At 44.4% G+C, this 15,605-nt stretch overlaps 1 protein-coding gene across 3 annotated transcripts in view; it reads left to right on the forward strand.

Annotated features, from left to right (window-relative positions):
- Positions 1-15,605, forward strand: part of LOC134205781 (E3 ubiquitin-protein ligase znrf2-like) — a 109,529-nt gene that overhangs the window by 25,255 nt on the left and 68,669 nt on the right. For all 3 annotated transcript variants that reach the window (XM_062681367.1, XM_062681366.1, XM_062681368.1), the window contains one exon: positions 4,203-4,346. In XM_062681367.1, coding sequence (XP_062537351.1) covers positions 4,203-4,346 — 144 coding nt within the window. The remainder of the gene's footprint in view (positions 1-4,202; positions 4,347-15,605) is intronic.

Here is a 15,605-nt window from a genome sequence, read left to right on the forward strand (position 1 = left end):
CATAGGTTTTTGGTACCGGTACTACCGGTACCACAATGCGCCACGGCAATTTTCAAATGGTGCATGAAACGCAAACAAAAAAAATCAGATGGAAGAATTCCAGCGGGACATACGTAGGAATTTCCTACAATTCATAGGAGAAGATTTCCTCATAATTCGTGAGGGAGAAATCCTCTAGAGTTATTAGAGAAAAGAATTATCTAGAAAGTCTGGTCCTTCGTTCTTAGTACTCCTGAGGAAGAAAGTTCAGAGAATTTCTGGAGATGGAAGAACCTAGATTGATTGGAAAATAATTTTCCTAGAATTCATGGAGCAGACATTTTCTGGGGTGTCAGGCCATTAGGCCGAATTAGCAAAAAGAAGCAAGAAGTGAAAAATGAGAAGTTCTTTCTTCACCTTACCCTTTCTTCCTCCTCCCTTCTTGCGTATTTCTTCTTCCTTCTTTCTTCCTTATTCCTTCTTCCTTCATCCTTCATCCTTCTTCCTTCTACCTTTTTCCTTCTTCCTTCTTCCATCTTCCTTCTTCTTTTTTCCTCCTTCTATCTTTCTTCTTTCTTCCTTTTTCTTTTTTCCTTCTTCATTCTTTTTTTCATTTTTCTTCCTTCTTCCCCTTCCTTCTTACTTCTTTTTTCTTCTTTCTTCCTTCTTCCTTCTTCTTTCTTCCTTCTTCCTTCTTCCTTCTTCCTTCTTCCTTCTTCCTTCTTCTTTCTTCCTTCTTCCTTCTCTTTTTCCTTCTTGCTTCTTCCTTCTTCCTTTTTCTTTCTTCCTTCTTCTTTCTTCCATCTTCCGTCGTACTTCTCCCTTCTTCCTTCTTCCGTCTTCCTTCTTCCATCTTTTTTTCCTTCTTCTTTCTTCCTTCTTTCTTCTTTCTTCATCTTTCTTCTTCCTTCTTTCTTCCTTCTTCTTTCTACCTTCTTTCTTTTTCCTTCTTCCTTCTTCCTTCATCCTTCTTCCTTCGTCCTTCTTCCTCCTTCCTTCATCCTTCTTCTTCCTTCTTCCTTCTTCCTCCTTAATTCTCCCTTCTTCCGTCTTCCTTCTCCCTTCTTTCTTCTTCCTTCTTCCTGCTTCCTGTTTCTTGTTTCCTCTTCCTTCTTCCTTTTTCCTTCTTCCTTCTTCCTTCATGCTTCTTCCTTCTTCCTTCTTCCTTCTTCCTTCTTCCTTCTTCCTTGTTTTTGGTTTTTGCTTCTTTTTTCTTCCTTCTGCCTTCTTCATTCTTTATTCTTTATTCTTCCTTATTCCTTATTCTTTCTTCCTTCTTTCCTCTTCTTTCTTTTTTTTTTCTTCTTTCTTCTTTCTTATTCCTTCTTCTTTCTTCTTTCTTCCTTCTTCCTTCTTCCATCTTCCTTTTTCTTTCTTCCTTCTTCTTTCTTCTTTATTCCTTCTTCCTTCTTCCTTCATCCTTCTTCCTTCTTCCTTTCCTTATTCCTTCTTCCATCTTCCTTCTTCCTTCTCCTTTCTTTCTTATTCCTTCTTCCTTCTTCCTGCTTCCTTTTTCTTCTTCCTTTTTCCTTCTTCTTTCTTTCTTCCTTCTTTCTTCTTCCTTCTTGCTTCTTCCTTCTTTCTTCTTCTTCCTTTTTTCGTTCTTACTTCTTCTTTCTCCCTTCTTCATTTTTCCTTCTTCCTTCTTTCTTCTTTGTCCTTCCTTCTTTCTTCTTTTTTCTTCCTCCTTCCTTTTGCCTTTTTCCTTCTTTTTTTCTCCTTTTCCTTCTTTCTTCTTTCTTCTTCCTTTTCCTTATTCCTTCTTCCTTCTTACTTCTTCCTCCTTCTTCCTTTCTACTTCTTCCTTTCTACTTCTTCCTCATTGCGCACTACTCAATTCTCACTCCCCAGTTGTGTAATATTGTGTACGTTGTTGTGTAATACTTTGTACTGGTCATTTTGAAGTATGTCGTTATGCCCCCGTTCCGCGGTGCTAATGTGCTGATTATGTTTGGTAAAAATTTGCCGTATTTTCCTTTTTGGCGCTAGTGTTCATTCCAATTTGCCACAAGATGCCACCTTGTTTACGTAGAGTAAGCAAACACCATCAGTTAGTTAGTTTGCCTGTCCGGCAGTCTACGTTGGCGGCGCCGAGGAGCTTTTCCCACGTTTTCAGTCAAATTTTGTATGAGCCTCCATGTCTGTTCTATGTAGAGTTATATTTACGCCCGGTTTTGTGTCACGCGTCGTTTGAATACAATGATTCAGAGTATTTTCGTTTTCTGAGCTTCTTTCGAGCAAGTATGAAAAAAGACGTTCGTGTACGGAATTCCAGTATCAGTTATCAATGTTTAGACATAAATTTAACCATCTGTTGACATGATTTGTGTTTTACTTCTGAAATATACAAGTCATCACTGTTTGAAAAGTTCACAACAATTAACCAGATAAAATGGAACGCAACATTGTCTTTATCCTCTACAGATGAGGACAAAGACTTATCGCTATTCTCTTTTCTTTGCATGTTTTTTTTTGCATTTTTCAGCGACATTTACACTCCTTGCTTATTTCTCATATTGGAAAGCATAACCACAGACAATCAGACATAACACTTGTGATATTCTTATCGTTCATTGATGTACCAATTATTAATTGGCCAATCGATCGCTCGGGGCACGCGCATAGAATTTGCTCGCTTTTGACGCTTGCTCACTGGCGCTATCTGGTTAGTGATTTGCCTAACTTACTGAAAACAACAGATGTCGTTAGTGTTTGTATGACGATGAATTTTATGTCATGTGCATTTGTTTGTGGCATAACGTTTATCTTAATTATTATTATAAATTATTTTTAATTTTACGAACTGTCACTTTTTAGTTTAGTTTGAGTTTAATTAAAAAAATGGGACTTAATTGAGAAGCAGACAGGCGAAACACAAAGGGCAAACAAATAAGAGACAGCGCGCGAAAGAGTACTCTGTGAGGAATAAAGTGAGCCTGAATAAATCATTCGCACTTTTGATTAAATTGATAGATAAAGTAAAATGTTTTTCTTATTTCATAATAAAAATAAATAAATAAACCAAAATATTTTCGAATGACAAAAATGATGAAAAGATAACAAATTTGAAATTCAATCGTAGTAGGTAATGAAAAGAAATTTGAAATTCAATCGCAATAGGCTGACAATAAATTCTAGATTCTTTGAAGGATGACAGAATATAAATGAAGATCACTCAGTGTTCATTTCGTTTTCCACGGAGAAGGAAGACAAATCGTTTGGCTACGACAGACTCATTTATATTAGATGTGTGTTATGTGTATCTCTTTTATACGTGTTTTTCTTGATAGGTGCCTTTCACAAATTACGTAACGCTGAAGGGGGGTGGAGGTGGTCAGGCCGAGCGTTACGATGCATACAACAAAATTAAACCTTTCATACAAAAAGTGTTATGAGGGGAGGGTGGGGGTCCAAAATCATCAAATTTAGCGTTACGAAACTTTAGAAAGAACCCATATATGTATTCAAATTTAATTAAACAGTGCACAGGTTGAAGAATTGGTCACGTGACGCACTTTTCCTCGCCATGCCATGTGAGGAATTTGTTTCATTCAGATGGAAAAGGGACATTTCTCTATATTAGGAATAATAGTGCATGCCACAATCTTTTTAGCATTTATTTCATTGAGTACTTATGAGTATATTTTATTAGGAATCCATCAAAAAGTCCTTTTATTATCTCAATAACTTATTCTTGAATTCATAACATGTACCAATATCAATAATAAACAAAAATTAAGGTTTTGAACACAAATTGTTATAGGGAACAGACGGCTTTGGCATGTTTTGTTCTATTATTGGCAGGGGGGGTTTTGTCGCCCGAATTTTATGAAATTTGGCCACAATATTCTTTGATATGCAAAGAATGTTTAGGCCAAATTTGAGCAAAATCAGTCATAAAACCCCCCTGACAATAATAGAACAAAACCTGCCAAAGCCGTCATTCCCCCTATTTCTCATTTTTGTGATTTTTCAGCAGTGTGCGCATATGATAGCAATAAAAAAAACGAAACAAATGCCCATTACATTACAGAAACATTTCAAGATACATTTTGAATTACAACCGTACAATATGTCTAATACGATTGTAATCAGATTCAACGTATCATACGCGTATGGCCCAAAAAAGCATATCTGACCGCAACTTGAATTAATTATTAAATTATAATATATGTATAAAATCTATGTATAAACACTTCCACTATCCACCCATTTACTTCCAGGAGCGCCGTATGAAATATCCTCCGCCAGTCCGGAAACCGACAGTAGCTCCGCAGAGGAAAATGCCGCGGCGAGTGCCGCTTCACTAGCGCTAGGTAGGGTCTACGCGGCCACATCCTTGCCGGCACACATCTGGTCATTAAATGGTAAGTATTCGTTTTCAGTTTTACGCTACATATTATGGCACAGGCTAGATCTCCACTCCACTTAACGGCGATTCCAGCCAAGATAGACCTGACCCTGAGATTAAGATGCAAAGTTTGTTGACATTGGAAAACATCGCTGCAGTTATTCAACGGAAAACAGCTGTTGGAGTACTTGCATCGTCTTTGTTAGATTGTGAAAATTCTGACGATACAAGAAACAGCTGTTCATCGCATGTGCGATCCGGCTGGGCCAAGAATGCTGGCGTATTTCCCGGTTCGATATCTTCTTAAAGTACAAAGACGAGGCGGAGAGTTGTCTTTGCCAAAGTTGCTTGGGAAATCAATTTTCCTCAGGTTATTACCCTTTTTTTCTATCCTACTAGGCAGAAAACCTACCCATTTTTATGAGCAACATTGCAACAAATTATTCATGTGACGTGGATGTGTCATCATCTTGTTCTCTGAAAGACTGCTGCGTTGCAAAGTAATTCGCATTCATGTGATAATTCGGTTGATTAGCGCAATTTACAGAGTGTCTTGAGTTCACGCAGGTCGTGCCGGACTGCAGCACGAAAGCGCTGTGGCTCCGTTTAATAATAGAAAATATGCAGGCGAGGCCATCGCCAGATAAGTCGGTCGTCGATATGGGCTGGGCAATTCGAAAATTTCTATTATTTCAAGGTGATTGACGTTTGATTGAAGGGAAAGACATTTATTGGAGAGCAGATTCTGTAGACAGATGATCGTTTGCCGAGTTGAGGAGTGCCATAAAATCAGAATTACTTAATTTGGAAGTGAGTCGGCAAATAACATCTTGACAGATTATTCGTTGCTGGAGTTGCTGATGGTATCAAATTAACCTTCGTGATAATAATTCAAGCGATTATTGGCCGAGAAACCAAGTGGGCGGCTTTGATTATTTCATTTCCAGCTCATTTCCATTTTATACATTGTAATCAGATACCAAAACAAAGAATGCAAAATCTTACTTAAATTACGCGTAACATGAAAACATTCCCGGATTTTGGTTCCCATGTATTTTCAATGAAACTTAAATTTTAGTTTTCCGTGTTCAAATCTCGTGAATTCTGCGCCATTCAATACACATGGGAAAAAAATTAATACAAGATTCTCGAGTTGTTATGTTCAATTTCTTTAATTTACTTGACCGTCTCAGACTTAAACATTCATTCAAATGTTGCAGGTTTAAATTCGAGTGATATTCAGTTTACGAATAGGTTCCGGAATTATTCGGTTAATTCATTTAGGATATTTTATTTTCAGAATCTTGAAGTACTTGTATCATTTGTTTGAGAAACTGCATAATCTATTTTACACAATTTCGAGAAAACAACAAAAATGTTTTTAACAAATTTTACCTGTCATGAGACGAGTTTGTACAATCCCATTGAATTCCACTACCTAATTGTATCTTGACAGATACGTATTTCGACCTCAACAGTAAGGCCGTCTTCAGTGTCTCGTACTTGACTCGAATTTTACCTAATCATTCGATTTTTCCATACAGATATTTACTTCTTGGCAACATTCAACACCCTGGGGCACTTTCAGTGCGGAAAATATAAGCTGTACTTCATAATTGCTCTTAAAAATACGTGCACATATGTTTGTTCGGAAGCTTCCTTTCAAGAGGCTCGGAAGCCTCCTTTCAAGAGGCTCGGAAGCCTCCTTTCAAGAGGCTCGGAAGCCTTCTTTCAAGAGGCTCGGAAGCCTCCTTTCAAGAGGCTCGGAAGCCTTCTTTCAAGAGGCTCAGAAGCCTTCTTTCAAGAGGCTCGGAAGCCTCCTTTCAAGAGGCTCGGAAGCCTCCTTTCAAGAGGCTCGGAAGCCTCCTTTCAAGAGGCTCAGGAAGCCTCCTTTCAAGAGCTCAGGAAGCCTCCTTTCAAGAGGCTCAAGCCTCCTTTCAAGAGCTCAAGCCTCCTTCAAGAGGCTCAGGCCTCCTTTCAGAAGAGCTCAGAGCCTCCTTTCAAGAGGCTCAGAAGCCTCCTTCAAGAGGCTCAGAAGCCTCCTTCTAAGAGGCTCGGAAGCCTCCTTCCAAGATGCTGGAAAGCCTCCTTTCAAGAGGCTCGGAAGCCTCCTTTCAAGAGGCTCGGAAGCCTCCTTTCAAGTGGCTCGGAAGCCTCCTTTTAAGAGGCTGGGAGGCCTCCTTTCAAGAGGCTCGGGAGCCTCCTTTTAAGAGGCTGGAAGGCCTCCTTTCAAGAGGCTCGGAAGCCTCCTTTCAAGAAGCTCGGAAGCTTTCATTCAAGAGGCTCAGAAGCCTACTTTCTAGAGGCTCGGAAGCCCCTTTCCAAGAGGCTCGGAAGCCTCCTTTCCAAGAGGCTCGGAAGCCTCCTTTCTAGATGCTCGGAAGCCTCCTTCAAGAAGGCTCCAGGCCTCCTTTCAAGAGCTCAGAAGCCTCCTTTCAAGGCTCAGAAGCCTCCTTTCAAGAGGCTCAGAAGCCTCCTTTCAAGAGCTCAGAAGCCTCCTTCCAAGAGGCTCCGGAAGCCTCCTTCCAAGAGGCTCAGGCCTCCTTCCAAGAGGCTCGGAAGCCTCCTTCCAAGAGGCTCAGAAGCCTCCTTCAAGAGGCTCGGAAGCCTCCTTCCAAGAGGCTCAGAAGCCTCCTTCCAAGAGGCTCAGAAGCCCCTCCTTCAAGAGGCTCAGGAAGCCTCCTTCCAAGAGGCTCCAAGCCTCCTTCCAAGAGGCTGGAAGCCTCCTTCCAAGAGGCTCAGGCCTCCTTCCAAGAGGCTCAGGAAGCCTCCTTCAAGAGGCTCAGAAGCCTCCTTCAAGAGGCTCAGAAGCCTCCTTCCAAGAGGCTCGGAAGCCTCCTTCAAGAGGCTCAGGAAGCCTCCTTCCAAGAGCTCAGAAGCCTCCTTCCAGAAGGCTCAAGCCTCCTTCCAGAGGCTCGGAAGCCTCCTTCCAAGAGGCTCAGAAGCCTCCTTCAAGAGGCTCAAGCCTCCTCCAAGAGGCTCTGGAAGCCTCCTTCCAAGAGGCTCAGAAGCCTCCTTCCAGAGCTCAGGAAGCCTCCTCCAAGAGGCTCAGAGCCTCCTTCCAGAGGCTCAGGCCTCCTTCCAAGAGGCTCAGGAAGCCTCCCTCCAAGAGGCTCAGGAAGCCTCCTTCCAAGAGGCTCAGAGCCTCCTTCCAAGAGGCTCAGAGCCTCCTTCAGGCTCCAGAAGCCTCCTTCCAAGAGGCCTCCCTTCCAAGAGGCTCAGGAAGCCCTCCTTCCAAGAGGGCTCGGAAGCCTCCTTCCAAGAGGCTCAGGCCTCCTTCCAAGAGGCTCGAAGCCTCCTTCAAGAGGCTCTGGAAGCCTCCTTCCAAGAGGCTCTGGAAGCCTCCTTCAAGAGCTCAAGCCTCCTTTCCAAGAGGCTCAGGAAGCCTCCTTTCAAGAGGCTCAGGCCTCCTTCAAGAGGCTCGGAAGCCTCCTTCCAAGAGGCTCAAGCCTCCTTCCAAGAGGCCTGGAAAGCCTCCTTCCAAGAGGCTCCAGGAAGCCTCCTCCAAGAGGCTCAGAAGCCTCCTTCCAAGAGGCTCAGGAAGCCTCCTTCCAAGAGGCTCAAGCCTCCTTCAAGAGGCTCAGAGCCTCCTTCAAGAGGCTCAGCCTCCTTTCAAGAGGCCTGGAAGCCTCCTTTCAAGAGGCTCGGAAGCCTCCTTTCAAGAGGCTCAGAAGCCTCCTTCCAAGAGGCTCAGGAAGCCTCCTTCCAAGAGGCTCAAGGAAGCTTCCTTCCAAGAGGCCTCGAAGCCTCCCTCCAAGAGGCTCTGGAAGCCTCCCTCCAAGAGGCTCAGAAGCCTCCTTCAAGAGGCTCGAAGCCTCCTCCAAGAGGCTCAGGCCTCCTTCCAAGAGGCTCAGGAAAGCCTCCTTTCAAGAGGCTTGGATGTCTCTTTTCAAAACGTTTGGAAGCCTCCTTTCAAGAGGCTCAGGAAGCCTCCTTTCAAGAGCTCAGGGCCTCCAAGAGGCTCAGGCCTCCTTTCAAGAGGCTCAGGCCTCCTTTCCAAGAGGCTCCAGAGCCTCCTTTCAAGAGGCTCGGAAGCCTCCTTTCAAGAGGCTCAGAAGCCTCCTTTCAAGAGGCTCAGGAAGCTTCCTTTCAAGAGGCTCAGAAGCCTCCTTTCAAGAGGCTCCAGAGCCCCTTTCAAGAGGCTCAGAAGCCCCTTTGAAGAGGCTCAGAAGCCCCCCTTTTCAAGAGGCTCAGGAAGCCTCCTTTCAAGAGGCCTCAGAAGCCTCCTTCAAGAGGGCTGGAAGCCTCCTTCCAAGAGGTTTGGAAGCCTCCTTTCAAGAGGCCTGGAAGCCTCCTTTCCAAGAGGCCTGGAAGCCTCCTTTCAAGAGAGGCTCAGAAGCCTCCTTTCAAGAGGCCTCGGAAGCCTCCTTTCAAGAGGCTCAGAAGCCTCCTTTCAAGAGAGGCTCGGAAGCCTCCTTTCAAGAGGCTCAGGAAGCCTCCTTTCAAGAGGCTCAGGAAGCCTCCTTTCAAGAGGCTCAGGAAGCTTCCTTCCAAGAGGCTCGGAAGCCTCCTCCAAGAGGCTCCTGGAAGCCTCCTTTCAAGAGGCTCAGAAGCCTCCTTCCAAGAGCCTCAAAGCCTCCCTCCAAAGCCTCAGAAGCCTCCTTCAAGGCTCAGGCCCTTCCAAGAGGCTCAGGCCTCCTTCCAAGAGGCTCAGGAAGCCTCCTTCCAAGAGGCTCAGAAGCCCCCTTCCAAGAGGCTCAGAAGCCTCCTTCCAAGAGGCTCAGAGCCTCCTTCCAAGAGGCTCGGAAGCCTCCTTCCAAGAGGCTCAGAGCCTCCTTCCAAGAGGCCTGGAAGCCTCCTTCAAGAGGCCTGGAAGCCTCCTTCCAAGAGGCTCGGAAGCCTCCTTCCAAGAGGCTCAGGAAGCCTCCTTCCAAGAGGCTGAAGCCTCCTTCCAAGAGGCTGGAAGCCTCCTTCCAAGAGGCTCAGGAAGCCTCCTTCCAAGAGGCTCCAAGCCTCCTTCCAGAGGCTCGGAAGCCTCCTTCCAAGAAGCTCAGGAAGCCTCCTTCCAAGAGGCCTCAGGCCTCCTTCCAAGAGGCTCAGAAGCCTCCTTCCAAGAGGCTCAGAAGCCTCCTTCCAAGAGGCTCGGAAGCCTCCTTCCAAGAGGCTCAGGCCTCCTTCCAGAGGCTCAGAAGCCTCCTTCCAAGAGGCTCAAGCCTCCTTCCAAGAGGCCTCAGAAGCCTCCTTCCAAGAGGCTCAGGCCTCCTTCAAGGCCTCAGAAGCCTCCTTCCAAGAGGCTCAGAAGCCTCCTTCCAAGAGGGCTCAGGAAGCCTCCTTCAAGAGGCTCAAGCCTCCTTCCAAGAGGCTCAGAAGCCTCCTTCAAGAGGCTCAGCCTCCTTCCAAGAGGCTCAGGAAGCCTCCTTCCAAGAGGCTCAGGAAGCCTCCTTCCAAGAGCTCGAAGCCTCCTTCCAAGAGGCTCAGGCCTCCTTCCAAGAGGCTCAGAAGCCTCCTTCAAGGCTCAGGCCTCCTTCCAAGAGGCTCGAAGCCTCCTTCCCAGAGGCTCAGGAAGCCTCCTTCCAAGAGGCTCAAGCCTCCTTCCAGAGGCTCAGGCCTCCTTCCAAGAGGCCTGGAAGCCTCCAAGAGCCTCCTTCCAAGAGGCTCAGAAGCCTCCTTCCAAGAGGCCTGGAAGCCTCCTTCCAAGAGGCTCAGGAAGCCTCCTTCCAAGAGCTCAGGAAGCCTCCCTCCAAGAATCTCGGAAGCCTCCTCCAAGAGGCCTGGAAGCCTCCCTCCAAGAGCTCAGGCTTCTTTTCAAGAGGCTCGGAAGCCTCCCTCCAAGAGGCTCAGGAAGCCTCCTTTCAAGAGGCTCAGGAAGCCTCCTTTCAAGAGGCTCAGGAAGCCTCCTTTCAAGAGGCTCAGGAAGCCTCCTTTCAAGAGGCTCGGAAGCCTCCTTTCCAAGAGGCTCGGAAGCCTCCTCCCAAGAGGCCCGGAAGCCTCCTTTCAAGAGGCTCGGAAGCCTCCTTTCAAGAGGCTCGGAAGCCTCCTTTCAAGAGGCTCGGAAGCCTCCTTTCAAGAAGCCTGGAAGCCTCCTTTCAAGAGGCTCGGAAGCCCCCTTTCAAGAGGCTCGGAAGCCTCCTTTCAAGAGGCTCGGAAGCCTCCTTTCAAAAGGTTTGGAAGCCTCCTTCCAAGAGGCTCGGAAGCCTCCTTTCAAGAGGCTCGGAAGCCTCCCTCCAAGAGGCTCGGAAGCCTCCTTTCAAGAGGCTCGGAAGCCTCCTTTTAAGTTTTCATAGCTTGTAATTATTCCACACAGTTTTTGCCTCGTTTTTATCGTTGTTCGTTATCTGTTGAGACTTCAGAACGATATATGCAATGCAAACCCTGCTTGTAGGTTATTCGTGAGACATTCTTGACTTAATCGTGAGTCATTGGAAAGCTACCTGTTAGAAATTAATACCATGCCAATTTAATTTTTGGATATGGCCATGGCCTCCCCGATGTTCGTATGTCATTGGCCTTAGATCAACCACAACGCAGAAGCCGAATAGCGAGTTTGATAGCTTATCAACGTAGGGTATAATTGCAAATAGTCTCTAAAGTTGTTGTCATCATTTCAGCGGTAGAAAAAAACTGATGATGACACATGCGATTTACCACAAAACAAGCCGACGAAAAGCTTGGGGCTACCTCACCGCGTCTTCAGACTGGTTATGAGGTGTTTAATCAATTGATTTATATTCACCTATCTGGTCCGCACTACACTGAAGAAGTCGCATTTCAAATTTTATCTTCGATATAGACAACAACAAACATAAATGTATATTTGCCTATTGCCTGGTGACCAAAATGACTGAATAAATACAGTTGAATCGTCAATTTTGGCATTCAAACGAGAAAGACGTCAATAAGCGGATGCAAATTCTCTAAATATAAAAAATAAATGGACTATATTCGTATCCGCATAACTCAAAAACGGTTGGATGGATTTTCTTTATTCCTTCAGTAGATACGTTCGTTATAGTATCCGAATTATAATATTATAATATTTACCTATGCAAAAATTGCGAGTAAAGTTGTATAAATTGTGAAAAACTAAAATTAAAATTCGTGTGAAAATTTTGCATGGGCAGTTCCCAATTCGCATTTTCGCCTGCTATGCAGGACAACGTCTGCTGGGTCAACTAGTGCAAAAATAAAAACTAAACCATAACTGACACAATGAAAAAATCAAATCAAATTGTTTTTACATAATGTTTACGTGCAAAGAAAGCATAAACAGTGAGGATACGTAATAAATGCTTTAATGTCAATCATGTTTTTTTAACGCTGATGACAATGTCTGTTTGGGAACACGAAACAATTAAAATAAGGCTTACCATATTGCAATATAAAAAAGCCAAAAAAGCGCATTTTGACCCATTTGGTTTCCACCAGTCTATAGTAAAATAGATGAAAATCTCTCACTAGCTTTACCCAGCAGCGTCTTTCGGACATTGAAGACACACTGACAATCGCAAAATTGTAAAGCTCAAGATCAGAGCCGTGGTTGAAGTGGCGACAAACGTACGATGATGATTGGCCTGATTGTGCATTGGGTGGCAATTTGAGACAGAAAACAAAATCACACACTATACGGCGTGCCCACCCCATCGCAATGAATGGGCCTTTGATTCATTCCACACCGCATCATTGCAATCACTGTAATGTTGACGAAGCTGACGACAGATAACGATCCGTCGCCGATATGATGAAGAATCATCATATCGAAGCCCCCAATCCTGTACCGTTCGGTGTAAGCTCTTCGGGCTGAGGATTAGTCGGCGAAAATGCTTCCAGGTGACATGTGTCGTCTGATTTCCAATTCAGGCTGGCTGAGCTCAGGCGGCTGTGAGGCGATAGTGATGATTTGACGACGGAACGATTTACATAAGTCTTCGGGCTAGAACAAACCCAACGCATTATACACACATGCATACCTGGGGCCGGGACTGTACGGTAACGTGGGTCCATCGATAGCCGCCGTTAAAAGAAAATAATCCTCTTCGAATATCCAAAAACGTTTACCCCGAACTACTCTAACAGCATGTGAGAGGGTGTTGTGGCAAGCTCGTAGTGCCGGTTGCCGCTGATAAAATACATTCACATCAAAGCAAAGCGTTTCCCACAGGTGGATCGATAAGTGATTAGAATCCTCGCTGGCTGCTAGTGCTTTTCCCCTACACTCTTTGCGTGCGTGCAGTTTGGAGCAAATGAGGATTATGCTCGAGGTACTTTAGATATCAGCCTATCACGGTCTAATTCCGAATGAAGTTCCGGATACATGTTTTTTCCTTCCTCGTACAACAAAGTTGTGTATTATTGGACTAAAAAACGATGGTTTGTTGGCTAATCATACGGAAGGCAGTATCATTACTAGGTGAATAAATTTGGATTTTTCTTGAATTTATTTACGACTAGTTGACCCGGCAGACGTTGTCCTGCATAGTAGGCGGAAATGCGCGCTGTGAACTGCCCATGGGAAATTTCCATACAAATCTTCATTTTAGTATTTCATGATTTACTCAACTTAACTAATGATTTTCCACAGAGGAAATATCATATAAACCCGTCGTAAACTATTACGAATGTAACTGCTGAAGGAATGAAGACAATCCATCCAGTCGTTTTTGAGTTATGCGGATACGAACACAGACTATTTCATTTTTATTATATACATTCAAAAGCTGTTCGGATGCCAGAAGAATCTTAGAGCCTTGCTATACATTGTCTTCGTGATATGATACTTAACTTATGCACGTTGACTACCATGCGTTGGCAAATAGTTAACTTCAGCCGGCGAGTTCACTACCTCTCGTGGAATTAATGGAAGTTTTTAAATGGTCTTGAAAACCATTAATTGCTCTACAAAACATCCATAAAACCATTATAAAACCTAAATGTTACTGGAGGGGTATTCAGGATTCACCAGCCCCAACCTTGTCTACAGGACGCGTGACATTTCCTGTTTCGTTTGATCTGACGATCAATTGCTTCGATGACCTCCAAACGGATAACCCTTCGCTAGGAGTAGACAGTTTTTAATGAATCTACGCACAATGTCAACTGTGGAACGTTCCATTTTGAAATGTTATCCACCCTCATTATATTTTGTGGTATTATATTACGTGGCGAAAGAAGTACCACGAACGAAGCTCTTCTTGGCTATTCGTCTTTACTGGAATTGAATACCGGAAGCGTCCGGTTCCGTATGCTTTCCCCATTTAGTTATATAATTTGCGATGTTTTCTTTTGTAGCAACCCGAATCTGTAAAAATAGTAGTACTCGAATCTGTCCAGGCAAAGTCAGTGGCGTCGCGTAACCTCACTTTTTACCTGTGCACTGACACAAAAAATGAAAATTTTAATATTTTGGCGGCCCAAATTGAAAATAAAATTATCTGAGTCGTTCAAACTTAACAGTATCTAGTTGTTCTGTGCATTTCCGCACGTAAATTCCTTAAATTTAAATCCAGTGCACAGGTAGATTGAGGTTAGGGAAACGCCACTGGGCAAAGTACTGATGAATGTGGAGAGTGTGATTTCCTAAAACGCAGTTCTACATTCTTGCTCATATTACCGCCTCCTGCAATTCCAATCTTGGTATTGATTGATGATGCATCATCTACTACTATGAAATACGCTACACAGCTCCCAAATTAATATCGTGAAATTATCAAAGGTTCGAAACTAGAAAGTAGTTGATTCCAACGTATCCCGATGCCGTGTTCTTCACCGGGAGCACCCTGGTTCTACACAGAACTACAAAGATCCTGTATTAGCATGTTACCATCTATCAGAAACGGTGATAACATGCCGGTAGGGTCAAATAGGTTCATTATACAGCGAGTCGGAACACGTTTCATAGGACGACGGTTTGCCGAAATATATGCCCAAGACGAGTTTAGTACTTTCCATTTAATTCCACTACGTTTTGTTATCTTTGCAGATACGTATTTCGATCTCAACTGTGAGGTCGTCTTCAGTGTCTCGTACTTGACTCGACTTGCCGTAACTGCGAAGATAACAAAACGTAGTCACGGCGTGTGTACGGGGGACCTTTATGATAAAAAAAATGAGCATCGCTGAAACTTTCACTACGTGAAAATATAGCTTTTCAGCTTTCATTTCGTGACTATTTGAAAAAAATCTACCGAGGGGCCCCGAATAACTTTTTTTCTCCCTGAAACGGAACTTTTTAGTAGGAAAACCATGGATTATTTACCGCGTCTCCTATTGAATGAGATTCCAGGATTTTTTTTTTCAGATTGTCATTTTTATCAGTTATCAATCAGTTATTTACCACCGCTGCCAGCAACATCCCATTAGCGAATCAATCGCACAATATCTTTGCGCTGACCAACATGGTTTTACAGCTGGCCGTTCAACAACTACTAACTTGTTGTGCCTAACGTCGTACGTCACGGATAGCAACATTGCACGCACTCAAACGGACTTGATTTACACGGATCATTCTGCAGCATTCGATAAGCTGAAAAATAAAATTGTAATCGCCAAGCTTGACAGACTTGGAGCCGGTGGAAATCTTCTCGATTGGATTCGATAATATCTGACCGGACGCCAGCTTGTGGTTGCTTTAGGCGATTGTCGCTCAGATAGTTTCCGCGCTTCGTCTGGTATACCGCAGGGCAGTCACTTGGGGCCATTAATTTTCCTGCTTTACTTCAACGATGTTCACCATGTAATCGGCGGACCTCGGCTATCCTTTGCGGACGATCTGAAGATATTTCTTCGCATCTGCTCTATAGCCGATTGCCAATCCCTCCAAAACCAGATCACTGTGTTTGCCAACTGGTGTACTCTGAACCGACTTGTGGTCAATCCGGCGAAATGTTCGGTAATTACTTTTTCACGAAAGAAGGAGCCGATCCGGTTTAGTTACTCTCTTCTCGACACGACCATCAACCGAGTGCATTGCGTGAAAGATTTGGGAGTTCTTCTGGATTCGCAACTTACATTTACCCAGCACATATCCTTTGTCGTCGATAAAGCGGCCAGAACGCTTGGCTTTGTGTTCAGGGTGGCGAAAAATTTCACCGACGTACATTGCTTGAAGGCACTCTACTGCTCTCTCGTCCGGTCGACGTTGGAATACTGCTCGGCGGTCTGGTGTCCTTACTACAACAACGGATCGGAGCGCATCGAATCAATACAACGCCGCTTTGTTCGTTTTGCATTGCGCAAACTACCATGGAGAGACCCATTTCGCCTCCCTAGTTACGAGGACCGCTGCCAGCTGATCGACCTTCTTCCGTTGCGTATCCGTAGGGACTTAAGCAGAGCACTG

The sequence above is a fragment of the Armigeres subalbatus genome, chromosome 1, assembly GCF_024139115.2.
Source record: "Armigeres subalbatus isolate Guangzhou_Male chromosome 1, GZ_Asu_2, whole genome shotgun sequence".
NCBI classification, from domain to species: domain Eukaryota; kingdom Metazoa; phylum Arthropoda; class Insecta; order Diptera; family Culicidae; genus Armigeres; species Armigeres subalbatus.